Source organism: Astyanax mexicanus, chromosome 2, assembly GCF_023375975.1.
Source record: "Astyanax mexicanus isolate ESR-SI-001 chromosome 2, AstMex3_surface, whole genome shotgun sequence".
Classification (NCBI taxonomy): Eukaryota; Metazoa; Chordata; class Actinopteri; order Characiformes; family Acestrorhamphidae; genus Astyanax; species Astyanax mexicanus.
Window position 1 is genome coordinate 19,170,269 of NC_064409.1, and position 15,244 is coordinate 19,185,512.

The 15,244-nt window shown below is 36.9% G+C and overlaps 1 protein-coding gene across 2 annotated transcripts in view; it reads right to left on the reverse strand.

Annotated features, from left to right (window-relative positions):
• Positions 1-9,182, reverse strand: part of LOC103023221 (copine-8) — a 226,914-nt gene extending 217,732 nt beyond the window's left edge. The window contains exon 1 of one of the 2 annotated variants that reach the window (XM_022671345.2): positions 8,911-9,182. In XM_022671345.2, coding sequence (XP_022527066.1) covers positions 8,911-9,026 — 116 coding nt within the window. In that variant the 5' untranslated portion in view covers positions 9,027-9,182. The remainder of the gene's footprint in view (positions 1-8,910) is intronic. The other variant, XM_022671344.2, reaches the window with a different exon arrangement.
• Between the last annotated feature and the right edge of the window lie 6,062 nt (positions 9,183-15,244).

Sequence of the window (15,244 nt, forward strand, 5' to 3'; positions counted from 1 at the left end):
GCAACCGGATTTTGGAGGAGTTCAATTTTCAGCTTGAGCAGCTCCTTGGCCATGTACTTATCAAAAGTGCAATTACTGCAGGGGTGTTGTGTGCAGGCATCAGCGGAGAACAGAGAAGTGGCCAGGAGGAATCTAGTGTTGCTATGTGGCTTTGCTAATGCTATAGGGGTTTTCCATCATTTCAGGTAATGCTGAATATGTTTCCATATTATGTATGATATATTACTATCACTGCTATAATTGGCAAAATTAAACAGGCAAATTAGGTAAAACAGGGCCCTATAGGTGAGCCGCCAACCATGCAGCTTGATTTAGGGCGTTAGTGTGTCTTTGGCATCTTAAGAATGGAAAAAGTACACTTTGTGTGTCTCGAAACATGCAAAAGGCATGTACTAATTCTCTTAATTAATCATGGTTGTGTTTTGGGTGCAATCAGGGTGTCACTTTCCATTTTCTGTAAAGGCCCAGTGCGCTCAGACTTTGGCGGATTGGTATTTTACTAGCGCAGAGCTTCTGTGCTTGTCAGCAGAGGAAACTGATCTGTGTGTTCACTCTGAGAAGGTGTGTAAGCAGGTAATTTACAGGAACAGCAAAGTCATCTTATTTAGTATTCTGTTTATTGTTAATGAAAAATTTGTGTTTATGCTGCTGCATGTACTTGTGTGGGCATAACAAGTGGGTGTGTATGCACATTGCACGCATGCGTCGCATCAGCGTTTAAAAAATAGCAATAAAAACAATTACGGCTGCAATGATTCATCAACACAATCGACAATATCGATTAGAAACGTTTGTTAACTCCAAATTTAATTGTCAACTAATTGCTGTCTTTATCTGAAAGACTAATTAGCACTTTTATTTGTATTAAGGAATTTATTTTTATTGCATTTACACAAATATCTGGATGTAAATGCATTTGATTAGGCTGTCAAGCTAATAATTATGTTTCTTAAGTTTTTTTTTTTAATTTGCTATGAGAGCTTATGTCATATCAGAGCTGAATCAGCACCGAGCTGAGGAAACCTGAGGAAAACATCAAAAAAACAGTAATCAGCCCTTTAATCAGGCATTTAAATGGCTTTTTTAAAGGTAAATAGAAGCGTTTGTCTGGGATTCAAATCGTGAATTCAGCTGTAACTGGAAATATTTGCGCAGAACTCTGGACTGAGGTGCACAGTTTTCGACATGTGCGTTTACAAGCACGTACCCAACCATGTGGATGGAGGCCATGCAGTTACCTCATGTTTACTCCTGTAACCACCACCCCCCTCCCCCTTCTTGGGCAGTAGCAGCCTGTCACTCACACAGACACAGAGACAGCGCTGTGTATCTACCTCTTATCTCAAGAATCAAAACACTGCAACAGGACGTTTTTGATTTAATTTCCTTAAGTGTCATTGCATGTCTTGCGATGTGACTATTGTGCATGCGCACATCGCGATGGCGATGCTTAAACGATATATATCGTGCGGCCCTAGTATTAAGAGTCTATGCTGGGGTCAGAATATTCAACAGTGCTGCCCTCAGTCCTATCTGACACTACTGCCTGCCCTCTGAAGGCGTCTGATGCCAACGGAGCGGAATCTCATGCATCCAGAAATATAATACCATGTGTACATGAAAACAAGGCCGGGCAGAGACTACTTTCTCTCTCTCTCTCTCTCTCTCTCTCTCTCTCTCCCCCTTTCATGCAGATTCAGATAGTGATAACCATGGTGACGACGTGCCCATCGCTTACAGTAAAGGAACGCACCTGGTAGTAACCATGGCATCACCACTGTCCCTGCATGTGTGTGTGTGTGTGTGTGTGGTTTTGCAGAATCACCAAGTTCAGCAAGCTTTCCCAAGGGGACGCAAAGCAGAACGATTTACCATCTACATTTCCCAGCACTGTGCCCCACACACACACTCTTACACACACACACACACACACACTGCTCCGTGCCCACTCTGATGTCGCTGTGTTATTGAAGTCACTGCACTCTGTCTTGTGTTTTGCACGTGAACAAAAAAATAATTGAGCTGTCCATCCAAGCTCACAAGCTCTTTCATAGTAACTGTTGCTAGATTGCACACTTTTTACCATAGTCTGAAATAGCAGAAACCTAATTCGCCCAGACTGTATATACAAAAATGCGTGTCTGTGTGTGAAACATGGATTACTAATCTGACAACATAAACAATAATGGTATTGTTTCATAAGCTATTATACTTCATAATACAGTAAATAGTATGTTAGGGTATTACAATGCACAGCTTTAGTTTACTGTTTATATGATTATAATGTATGCTGACTAAACTCTACAAACTGATCTGACTTCAACCAATTCGAGTTCAAATAATTTTATATAGATTTATATAAATTCTGCAAATTCTGCATTTTGCACCTAGCACCCCAATTTTATTAAAGAATGATTATATATACAGGGGTTGGACAATGAACCAGAAACACCTGTCATTTTAGTGTGGGAGGTTTCATTGCTAAATTGGAGCAGCCTGGTGGCCAATCTTCATTAATTGCACATTGCACCAGTAAGAGCAGAGTGTGAAGGTATAATTAGCAGGGTAAGAGCACAATTTTTTTGTGATCAAGAGCCACGGTATCCAGGGTAAGGTCAGCATACCACCAAGAAGGATGAACCACATCCAACAGGATTAACTGTGGATGCAAGAGGAAGCTGTCTGAAAGGGATGTTCGAGTGCTAACCCGGATTGTATCCAAAAAACAAAAAAACACGGCTGCCCAAATCACGACAGAATTCAGTATGTTCAAACGTGTTTTGTTTCTCTTTATGATTTTTTTACATTGTAAATTTAACACTGAAGATAAAACAAAAACTGTTTCATACTTTGGATTCTTCTAAGTATCCACGTTTATCTTTGAGGACAGATCTGTACACTCTTGGTATTTTAATCTCAGTGTCTTCATGAAGTCATCTGGAATAGTTTTCAATAGTGTTCAGCGTCTTGAAGGAGATAAATTAAATATAAAAAGAAATAAAGAAAAACATGTATGTCCAAAGTTTTGACAGGTACAACAACAGTACAATAACAATAGTGACATATTCAAAAACAGGTTATTAAAATGTTTTAAAATGTTTTAATCAGGACTTATTATGCTCCCTGTCTACATGCAGTTGGTCAGTACTGAGTGACGATATCCACACGCTAAGAAAACAACACTGAGGTGTAATTTATCACAATAGCTATAAAATACCACCACACTACTCACTCCCTCCACACACACACACACACGCACACACACACACCACAGCAGCGTGCAACTACAGCTAGAGCCGCATCAGACATGACATCTCCAGATTCCAACACATTACAGTATCACATTCAGATAGAGATACAAACAGCCTTTCTTCTTCCAGCTGGACGCGCAATAGTGTAGGGGGAGTGACCGGCAGAGCATCTGACTCAAAGTCATGCCTTTCATGAGGAGAGCTACTGAAAGGATCACTGAATCACCACAGCAATCCTGTATCACACCACACACACTCTCTCGTCACCAATACTGAGAATTACTAATTAACAGCTGATCATAACTGAAGCACATCTCTGTAAAAAAAAAAAAAAAAAGACCAGGGTTTGTGTTGGTTTGAGTTTGATGATTTAGCTGCTGTTAGTTGACCAGCATGACTAGCCTGATATGGTACAGTCAGACAGAATGACACATATTGTTGACCAGCATCAGTAACCTGGTCCACTATCCTAAACGAGATTATTGATTAATCAAACCAGTTACCAATTTTATCAATAATTTTTCTAGCTTGACCCAATCAATCAACCGGTATGACCATGCTGATCAACCACCAGCGTGATCTGCATGGTGTACATGACCAGCGCGACCAAACCAGACAATCAGTATGACCAGTAGTGCTGGGCAATATGAGAAAAGTCAAATATATCACGATATGGATTTTTTCATGTATCACTATAACAATATATATCATGATATAGCACATTTAAGTATGTTTTCAGTTATTCTTGGAAAAATATGACAAAACATTAACATTGATTACTTTTTTCCAACTTTATTTCAAAGTGACATTAAACCCAACTTTCACAAATGAGAATTACTATCTTATAGTGCAGCAATATATATGTATCAAATGAAAACAGATGAGGTAGTTGCAGTAGCTATTTTTTTTTTCAAAAGAACAATGCGTCTCCATTGTTCAGCTCTCATGAGTTAAGTAATGTAAAGAATGTCGCAAACCGGCGCGTCCACGCAATAACGTAAAGCAGCATCATGTCGCAAAACCACACTGTAAAATACAAAACTAAAAAATGTTTTGCTTAATGTGATTTTTAAGTCAGCTGAATAAGAAATATTTAATTTGCATTCTAAAAAATAGCAAACTAATCTAATAAGTTTCTTGTTAAAAGTTGGTCCAAATAAATAATCTGTGTTGGCAAAAGTTACTTATTGTAGTTAACCTTGAGGCCATGCCAACTACTCTGCACATGCTCAGTTTGACTCTTTATTTGATCGGGGTCTATGGAGCAATGTTAATCACACTATTTGCATATTGGGCGTGTCCTTCCACCTCTTACTCACCATCAGTGTGTAAGCATTCTCCACAAGCTGCCTTCTCTTGGAATTTGCATATTTGTTATATAATAGTAACTGCCTGGCCTCAGTGTTGAAGCTCGTAAGAGCAGGTTACTATATTCTGTGTTGCCAAGTCAGTCTGGTTACATTTGCATTAATTGCAATAGTTTTACATAACTGACAATAAGGTGGATATGTGATAGTCATAAATTCCAATTGCCCAGCTGCTATGTTAAATTAACAAAAGTATAGCGTTGCACCCACTAAATGATTTTGATTCATGTAAAACATTTTATTTTATTTTATTTTTAACTTATTTTAACTTATTTTTTTAGTTGGTCCTAAAGGATGGTCAGAAAAACTTACAATACACATTTTGTAGAAGTTGGTGAGATTTAATATTTAAAGTTTTAATACATATGATCTGGGCTAAAGATTTCTGGTTGGCACAACTGCATGTTTTTTTTTTTTTCAAAACACAACTGCATGTTTTTTTTTGAGTTGGTCTCAAAACTCAAAGATGTAGTGCAGTAAGTTGCCTTAATATTTTGAGTTTTCTTAACTTTTTTATTTTTACAGTGCACATTATGAAGATTTTTTGTGAAGATTACTTTATTATCACTTATATAAACAGAGTTTTTGCAAAGTGACCACGCCAAAACATTTCATCGTAGCCTACTTTATATATTTGCATGAATAACTGATGAAATTACTATAGAAACGATAGGGACGATAGAAGCTAAGTAGCATGATAGACACTTTTCTATCGTCCCCACGATATTTATCAGCATATCGCACAGCACTAATGACCAATATGGTCAAGGTCGGTCATACATTGTTGTTTTCAAAAAAAAAAAAAAAAAAAAAACTTATTACAAAGTACATAGTCTGTTTTGGCTTGAACAAGTGCAGTAAACTCCAGTTCAGTTTCTGAGGTAAGTAATGTATGTAAAAGAAAGATATAGAAAGGGCAAATGGCAGTGTGTGGCCAACAGCCATACAATGTTCAGGTCTAAGCTATAAGCCAGTCTATCAACCCTAAATCAAAACATATGATATGCTAACAGATCTACTAACAGAACTACATCGCCCACCAACAAACAGCTTAGACCATTAAAAAAAAACAGTAATCAGTGACCAAATCTACTGCTGATTCTGGATCTGCAGGTCGTGACACAAACTTTAAACATAGAACTCTGAGACATGGACAGGCTTACAGTAATACTACACTCCCACTGACCACAGTATTTTTAGCACTACTGTAGTGAACAAGAGCCCCCACAAGAGCACCCAAAATAGATATATGACGTCTAATAAAATCCTACAAATCAACACCAACTAATTATTAAAGACACCCAAAGAGCTCTGAAACTCTGACCATCTAGCATTTTTTTATTAGTCGTAACATGAAAAATGGAACGCGAGACACTGGTCATACTGCCTGTCAATTTTCCAACCAAAACAAATAAAAACACACCAAACAGAGGACTGGATGGAGTCTAAACTTCAGAAAAACTTCTCACTTCAGAAATAAATTGAAAAGAATCAGCACCAGCTAATTATTTCAGACGCCTAAAGAGCTCTGACACTACGAAAAACGTTTTTAATACTCGTGAGCTTGGTTGTCAAGCTTGGTGGTCATACTATAATAGAAGAATCACACTAACTGTCTCTTTTAAACTAGTAAACCAGTGTTACATAGTAATTACCCTGGAATTATAAATATATATATATATATATATATATATATATATATATATATATATATATATATATATATATATATCATGAATCATAAAATTACATTTTGACACAGAAGATGTAATTAGGTAATAATATGTCACAGAAAAACATCAATGCCTGCTGACTGTGAGACACTGACCATACTGTCAGCCAAAACACAAATAAATAAACCGAATCAGGGTCTGGCTGAAATCTAAACTTCACACAAATGATTAAATCCCACAAATCAGCATCTATCGATATTAACAGACACCCAACAATCTCAAAAACTCCTACTAAACTCCTACTAATGATCACACTAACTGTCTCTACTAAACTCCTTAACCAGTATTACATAGGAATAATAATATATTAAAAAAACAAAGTATTGTATCATAAAATTATATTCTAATATAGATTACTTAATTTGACAATATTATGTCACAGAAAAACAACAATGCAAGCTGACTGTGAGACCCTGACGATACTGTCTGTTTTCCAGCCAAACACAAATAAACAAAACAAAAATCAAATCAGGGTCTGGGTGTAACCTAAAGTTCAGACAAGTTACCAAATCCCACAAACAGCACCAATTCATTTTTACAGACACCCAAAGATCTCTAAAAGTATGAAAAAGTATTTTATTAGTCATCAGCTTGGTCGTCACATTGGTCGTACTCTGAGACAGTGACCACACTAACTGTCTCTACTAAACTAGTCAATTAGGATAACATAGAAATTACCCTGGAATTATAAAATATTGTAGTATAAAATTACATTCTCAAATAGAACATGTAATTAGATAATGTCACAGAAGAACAATAATGACAGCTGACTATGAGACATTGACCATATTTATCAAATCCCACAAATTGCACCAATTCATTTCTACAGGCACCAAAGGGCTCTAAAACTCCCACTGACCTACTAGCATTTTCCTGGCCGTCAAGCTGATCATACTGTGAGACATTTTCCACACTAACTGTCTCTACTAAACTAGTCAACCCGTATTACATAAAACCCAGGTATCATAAAATGATATACTGATGCAAAACATGTAATTAGGTAATATTATGTCATAGAAAAACACCATTACAAACTGACAGTGAGTCACTGACCATAGTACCTGTCAATTTTCTTGCAGAATAAATAAATAAATAAATAAATAAAATAAACAATCCAAATCATGGTCTGGATGAAGTCTAAACTTCACGTGTTCTCAAATCCCACAAATCAGCACCAACCAATTTTTTACAGACACCCAAAAATCTCTGAAACTATTAAAAGCATTAAAGCCTTTTTATCAGCTTAGTCGTCAAACTGGTCATACTGTGAGACGGTCACCACACTAACTGTCTTTACTAAACTCATCAACCAGTATTACATAGGAATTACAAAATATTGTATTATAAAATGACATTCTGATATAGAACATGTGACTAGGCAATATTATGTCACAGAAAAACATCAATGCCTGCTGACTATGAGACACTGACCATACTGTCAGTTTTCCAGCCAAACACAAATAAACTAAACTAATTAGGGTCTGGGTGAAGTCTAAACTTTACACCAGTTACCAAATCTCATAAATCAGCACCAGCTAATAATAACAGACACCCAAAAGATCTCTGAAGCTCCTACTGACCTACTAGCATTTTTACTGTCTGTCAAGACCATTTCCATACTAACATCTCTACTAAACTAGACAACCAGTATTACATAGAAATTATCAGGAATTATAAAATATTGTATCATAAAATGACATTCTGATATAGAACATGTGATTAGGCAATATTATATCACAGAAAAACAACACTGCAAGCTGACTGTGAGTCACTGACCAAACTCTCAGTTTTCCAGCGAAAACTAACTAAATAAATAAAATAAACAAAACAAATCAGGGTCTCATAACTTTGCACAAGTTATAAAATCCCACAAATCAGCACCAACTAGTTATTACTGACACCCAAAGATCTCTGAAACTATAATTTTTTTTTACTACTAAACTAGTAATTCAATATTACATAGGAGTAGGGTATTATGAAATATTGTGTCATAAAATGACATTCTGGCATAGAACATGCAATTAGGCAATATTATGTCATAGAAAAACAACATTACAAACTGACAACGAGTCACTGACCATAGTACCTATCAATTTCCCAGCCTGAACACAAATTAACTGCACAAAAATCCACAATTACCACAAATCAGCACCAACTATTTAACAAAGCTCTGAATAGCTGACTTTTTAGAAGTCAAGCTCCCATACTGTAAGACAGTGACCACTCTAAATGTAATTAGGCAATAATGCCATAGAAAATAAACATTAAATAATGATTGTGAGATAGCTACTAATAATAAAACAAATCAAACCGAGGTCTGGAATGAAGTCTAAACTTTACACAAGTTCTCAGCTCAGAAATAAATCCCATAAATCATCAGCACTGCTGATCACAGGTACTCGTACAGAGCTGTGAAACTCCGGCTGGTGTTCCCCAGCTGCTGCTGCTGGAACTTTCAGGAGCAGAAGCTCGGCTGTAACTCCGGGGCTGTTCTCAGCTCCAGCCCGGAGTTTGCGGTGCTGTGAGCGGAGCCGGAGCCCGGAAGAGTCCCGCGCTTACCTGCAGGAGACCGTGATCTCAACTTTGGTGGCGGGGATGGCGGCGCTCAGCGGGTCGAAGTCTCCGATCGCCGCCATATTCAGGAAGCTGCTGCTGTTCATCGCGGCTGAGGGCATGAGATAAACACACCCCGCGCGCTGGAGTCCGAGCCCTTCCAGGAACCGCAGCGCGAGCAGCTCCCGCGCCCCGGCCAGAGCATGTGCGTGCGTGCGCGTGAGTGAGTGAGGGAGCGTGTGAGTGAGCTAGTATGCGCGCGCGCGCGCGTGTGTGTGTGTGTGTGTGTATTATGGATGTTATGGATAGAGATGATCTGCTCGGAGGAGGGGTGATGTCACTCCACACGGGCAGCGCGAGCGTCTTCCACAGGGGAGACGCTCCTCCAGCGCGACCGAGTGTGAGCACGAGACACAGACATACCATCACAACTACCACCATAACAACATTCACCGCTACCACAACAACCACCACCAACACTACAACCATAAAAAAACACCAACACAACATTCACTATCACCACCATAAAAATATTCACCACCACCGCAACAACCACCACCACCACGACTACCCCGACAACCACCACTACCATGACAACCATCACCACCACAACAACCATTACCACCACAACCACTACCACCATAACAACATTTACCACCACCGCAACAACCACCACTACCAAAACAACCATCACCACCACAACAACCACCACTACCACAACAACCACCACCACCATATCAACAGTCACCACTATTACAACAACCACCATAACAACTACAACCACCACCATAACACCCACAACTACCGCAACAACCACCACCGTAATAACCATCACCGCAACAACCATCACCACCATAACAACATTCACCACCACCACAACAACCACAACCACCACCACTATCACAACCACCACAACAACTACCACCACCACCACAACTACCACCACCACCACTGCAACAACCACCACCACCTCAACATTTACCAACAAAACATTCACCACCCTAACCCTAAACCCTTAACCAGCTAAAACCAACAAATGTGTCATTATTTTTTACAACATCCTTAAGCTTTAAAATGTAATGTTTAATATTGTCATAACTAGGGTCAATTATTAATTAGCAGAGACATTACTTATTAATTTAACTATAGTTTATTACTGTCTTTAGTACTGTTGTGACCCTTATTGTAAAGTGTAACCCAGTAAATCAGTTACTAGCTAGCTGTAAAAACATATATTGCATAAATATACTAACTTTTCTGTTCCTAAATGCGTCCTAGTTAAACTCGATTAAAATAAGTCAGCTAGGTAGCTTTCTGCTCATTTTTAATTACCCAACGTCTGCTAAGGTCACCCCATTTTAGCTATAACTGAGCTAACTCTGAGACTAATCCAACACCTGCTAGTTTTAGCCCATATTATTTATAAATTAGCTAAGTATCTGACCTACCCAACGCCCAATAATTATAGCCCATATTAGCTATAAAATAGCTAACCATCTAACTTGCCCAACGCCCGCTATTTTTACCACTTTTAATAATAACACAGCTAATTAGCTGACTTACCCAATGTCTGCTAATTTTACCCAACTTTAGCTGTAACACAGCTATCTAGCCAACCTACCTAAGGCATGCTAATTTTAGCCCATTTTAGGTATAATACAGCTAATTATCCGACTTACCCAACGCATGTTAATTTTACCCAATTAAAAAAAAAAGAGCTAATTATACGACTTGCCCAATGTCTGCTAATTTTAGCCCACTTTAGCTATAACACAGCTAACTCCCTGTCTTATCCAACCCAAGCTTTGGGTTAATAATTAGGCAATTTGAATTTCCCAAGCATAATAATAATAATAATAATAATAGTAAGTAACTGTATTATTAACTATATTATTACTGTATTATTAACTATTTAGTTATCTTATTACCATAAAAATATAGTTTGTCAAACAAACAGCATAATTACAAATATTACAGAATTTATTGTAATTAAAGGACATTATCTATAGTTTTTAGGAGAAATTGGTCGTTTCTCAGTATATGTTCTTGCGTAATGTAACAATGTTCTTGCTGACACCATCTACCACTGTCCAAGTTGCATGTCGGTACTCAAGAATGCATGGTTAAATATCCCTGATGTGTTCTTGCTCCTAAGCAAAAACAATGATGTGTTACTTGGTGACTGACTGCGGAAAACGAATGGAAATAGCCAGAATTCATTATTAGTTATTAAGTTCTTGGATTCTAAATAAACAGAGCTCATGGTTCTGCATTCATAATATGAGACAAAAGGGATATTAGGTCCTCCGTTATACAGTTCTTGCAATGTAATTTATCAATAGTGTTCTTTGCAAGATCATAAGTATATTCTTCATGTTCATTGTATTAAGAAATATACATTAATGGATGAGAATTTATGCAAATTTTACGTCAAAAAAACTTGTATAAGGGGAGCGGATTGATGACAGCAGTGAGGTAGGTTTTCAGAGGTGGGATCGTGAGGTAAAATTTGGACAGATAAATTTGGACAGATCTCTGTTTAGACAAATATAGAAAGAATATATTGCAACCTCTCCATGTTTTCATGTTTCTGCACATTAACGCAGCGTCAAAGAAAAACAAACAGGTATGAAACCAAGTGGCACACAAAACAGCTTTATTTGGTGTGGACAATTTATCCAGGAAAATTGTCAGGCAGTGCAATATATAGGGCTGACCATCTGAATCCTTTCAAAGGTCTCATTCCATCGTTTTTTTTTTTCATTTATTTTAAAATTTTACTGTTCACACATGATAACACGTAGTGCACAAGTTCTATCTGTCTTTCTAAGAGGGCATGGCTGTTAGACAGGCAGAAAAGTGAATGCCCATTGGTCAACGTTGTTATTGTTGGAGGCGGCCTTGGTTCTTGGTTCTACCGAGCTTTAGGGAGTGGGCAGATGATTGTTGTTTTAGTGAAGGACCTTGGTGAACTTACAACAGTCCAGGCAGAATCAGGCAGGATCCTTGTTTTTCCAAGCAAGTTCAAGAGGTGATGCCCAGGGATTGGAGGAAGGCTGAGTGAGTGAATAGCAGCAGGTGCCCTATGCCCTTGCTTGTAGCCTCTTTACAAACCGCTAGAAAGATGGAGATTTGTATCTGGCTGGTAAAAGCTTTGTGGGCTTATCAATCATATAGAAATGTAGTTTCTGCGGATTGTAGAACTTGATGAGGTTGAACTTATCTGACTGAGTGGCCCTGGGAAGGATTTGGGCAAATTAAAGAGCCCCAAGGTATGAATAAATCACCAAGACGCAAGTAAGTATCATGTCTTGACACTCACACAATTATACCACAATAATTATATTATATAATCTGTGATTTAAATAATGACATGAAATGCAAGAATTCCAGTATTTTAAAGAATCTTTTCATCTGGAGTATGATTTTTCTTTCAGGGACCTATTAGATAATAGTCAGAAGCATATTCCACCGAATGGGTGCCATTTCTGTGCCCAGGAAATTACATGTACACTGTAAAACCCAATAAGTTTACTAAACTCAAAAGTTTTGTTGTAACCGATTTCCTAATAAATTTCACGTTCATATAATATAATTTTTAAGTGGAGTGAACTAAGAACTAAGAGTGAATTAAGATTTTATATATATATATATGACTTATATATTTTATTTACTCCTGTATACTACACTGGTTTTAGTAAGAATTACATAATTAATATAATTACTGCCAACTAGGGGTGTGCCATATCGTATCGTATGTGATAATATCGCCAACATTTTGGAATACCGTGAACAATATTATATCCTGAAATATCGTGCCACATCACCCACCACTAATTATTGCATCAGAGCACTACTTTTTTTGTAGTTTTTAGCAAAAGAAAAATTCACACATTATATATCTACTAGAGACAGATTATATCTGTTCAGTATCATTTATTTTACTTTAATCCTGAATATATGGAGATATTTGGAGTGCATTATTAGTGTCATGACATTCTGAATCATTGACCTGTTACAAATCTGTTGTAAAATTATGCAATAATAAAATTCTAAATAATTTTTCTAATTCAGTGTTTTGTCATATCTCCAAAAGTATCGTTATCGTGAAAATACCATGAAATATTGTGATATTATTTTAGAGCCATATCGCCCACCCCTACTGCCAACTTAACCAGAACACACAATATATGAGTATGAGTATACTTTTTAAAAAATAATTTATATCAATTTCTTTGCATAATAATTCTAATGTGATGGCCAGGTAAATTAAAAGTGTAGATTTTTATTTAGTCTTTTTTTTTTTTACTTAATTCAACTACTTTCTGAGTACTCGTAGAAAAGTAGATGAAGAAAAAAAGACACTAAAGAATTAAAAGGTCTGAGAGGACAGCGAGAACACAGAGTTACTGCAGCTCACAAAATGATGCTTGTTCTACAGCCAAAACACAGAGGTTGAGCAGTTAATCAGAATATATGAGCTACAAATTTACCTAAGGTAGCCTGGGGGGGAATCACTAAACACTGATGGTGAGTGTTAGTCAGAAACTGGGGAAACACCCAGTATGCAAATAGATAGATTGTGACAGAAGCCAGTGGAAAAGAAGCTGCCAATGGCAACAGACTAAACTCAGTTATTATAAGTTGGTTCAACTCAAAGATCTCAGTTTAAATGTATATAAGTGCCCACAAATGTTCGGCTCAACTCAAAATAGTTGAGTATTGTTTAGAAATATATATATATATATATATATATATATATATATATATATATATATATATATATATATATATATATTTGTAAAACAGACTTAATTTATTTAAGTTAAAACAACTTCTGGGTTTACAGTGTATGAATGTGCACACAAAATTATCTTTAAAGTATATTTCAGTGTTAAGCATGGTGTATTCTACATTGACCTATTTGCAAAAGTAAGATGTGTAGTTAAAAACATTAATAAAAACTACTAATAAAAACACTAAAAGAATAGCATTTGCTACCTACACTCTAAAAAACAGAGGTACGATATGAGTACTTTTTTGTACTCAAAGGTACACTCTTCATAATTTTACCCTTAAAGGTACAATATTGATCTTTACAGGGTCAGATTTGTTCCCTCTGAAGTACAAAGTAATTTCTAACAGCAGGAAGTACAGCTTTGTACCGTTTAACCAGCCAAAGGGTACATTCAGTATTCTGTATCACTGTACTAATAAACAATATATATTTAAATTGCACATCTTTTATTTGAAAGCCAGACAATTTTGGATCATCAAGTTTTTGAGCCATATTTAGTTGATGATAATGTTTATAATCTTTATAATCTTTACTGGCACAAAAAACATGGGTACAAAAAAGGTACTTTTTTTGTACCTCAATATAAGGTTCAGCCCCAGCGACAAGCTTTATACTCTTTTAAATACAAATCTGTACTTACTTTTCTTAGTGTGTGTCCTCACTCTCTAACTATAAACTTTACCATGAAATATAATTAATAAAATACTAAAGAGACATTTTTTTTTCGCATTGTTGTGTGACTTCAAATTCTATCTATGCTTTAAAAATATTTTTTTCATAATAAGTCTATAATATTTTAGTTAAAATACACATTTTAGTTGTGTCCCTGGATTTCACTCATTCCTGTTACCATAACACATTACCCCATCTGAAACATCTATTTAAAAATGCAGTCAACCATTTCTTAAGAAACAAAAACACTTTCTTGAGAAAAAAATCAAAGGAATTAGTGAACTTGCTTTTAAACGTGGCTTTTAAATGTCACCTGATTTCTGGTAACAGGACTGAGGAAAAAGTTTTAATTAAAAGAAGCTGAGGGCATTCACTACATACTAGTGGTGTCCACAAACATTTGTCCACATAGGTACGTACACAACCGCTCACACTGAGGGACGGCTGTTGGGAGAGAGTGAAGTACCAGCAATCTGGCTGTTAATGAGAGAGCCTGACTAACAAATCAGAGCTTTTGTTCTCCCTGGTGAGACATCCTGATTGATTTAAAAGCTATGCCTGATTAAGCAATCCACTCTGCACCTGAGAGATACAGACAGACACAGACAGAGAAAGAGAGAGAAGAAAGAAAGGTGGGTGGGTGAGTGGGGAGCTCTTCACTATACTCTCAGAATTGCAGGTCTCCTGCTGAGCTGAAAAGGTTTCATATTTCCTAATCAGATCCGAACACAAGTGCTGTTAAAAACAAGGTCGTGTTATTTTAAGGGGCTGGTCTGAGCACGGATGAAATATTCTCTGAAATCAGATCTAAACCCCGCTGATTTACAGGAGACTGCCTGCAGCCTGGCTTACAGGAGTATGGAGCTCAGA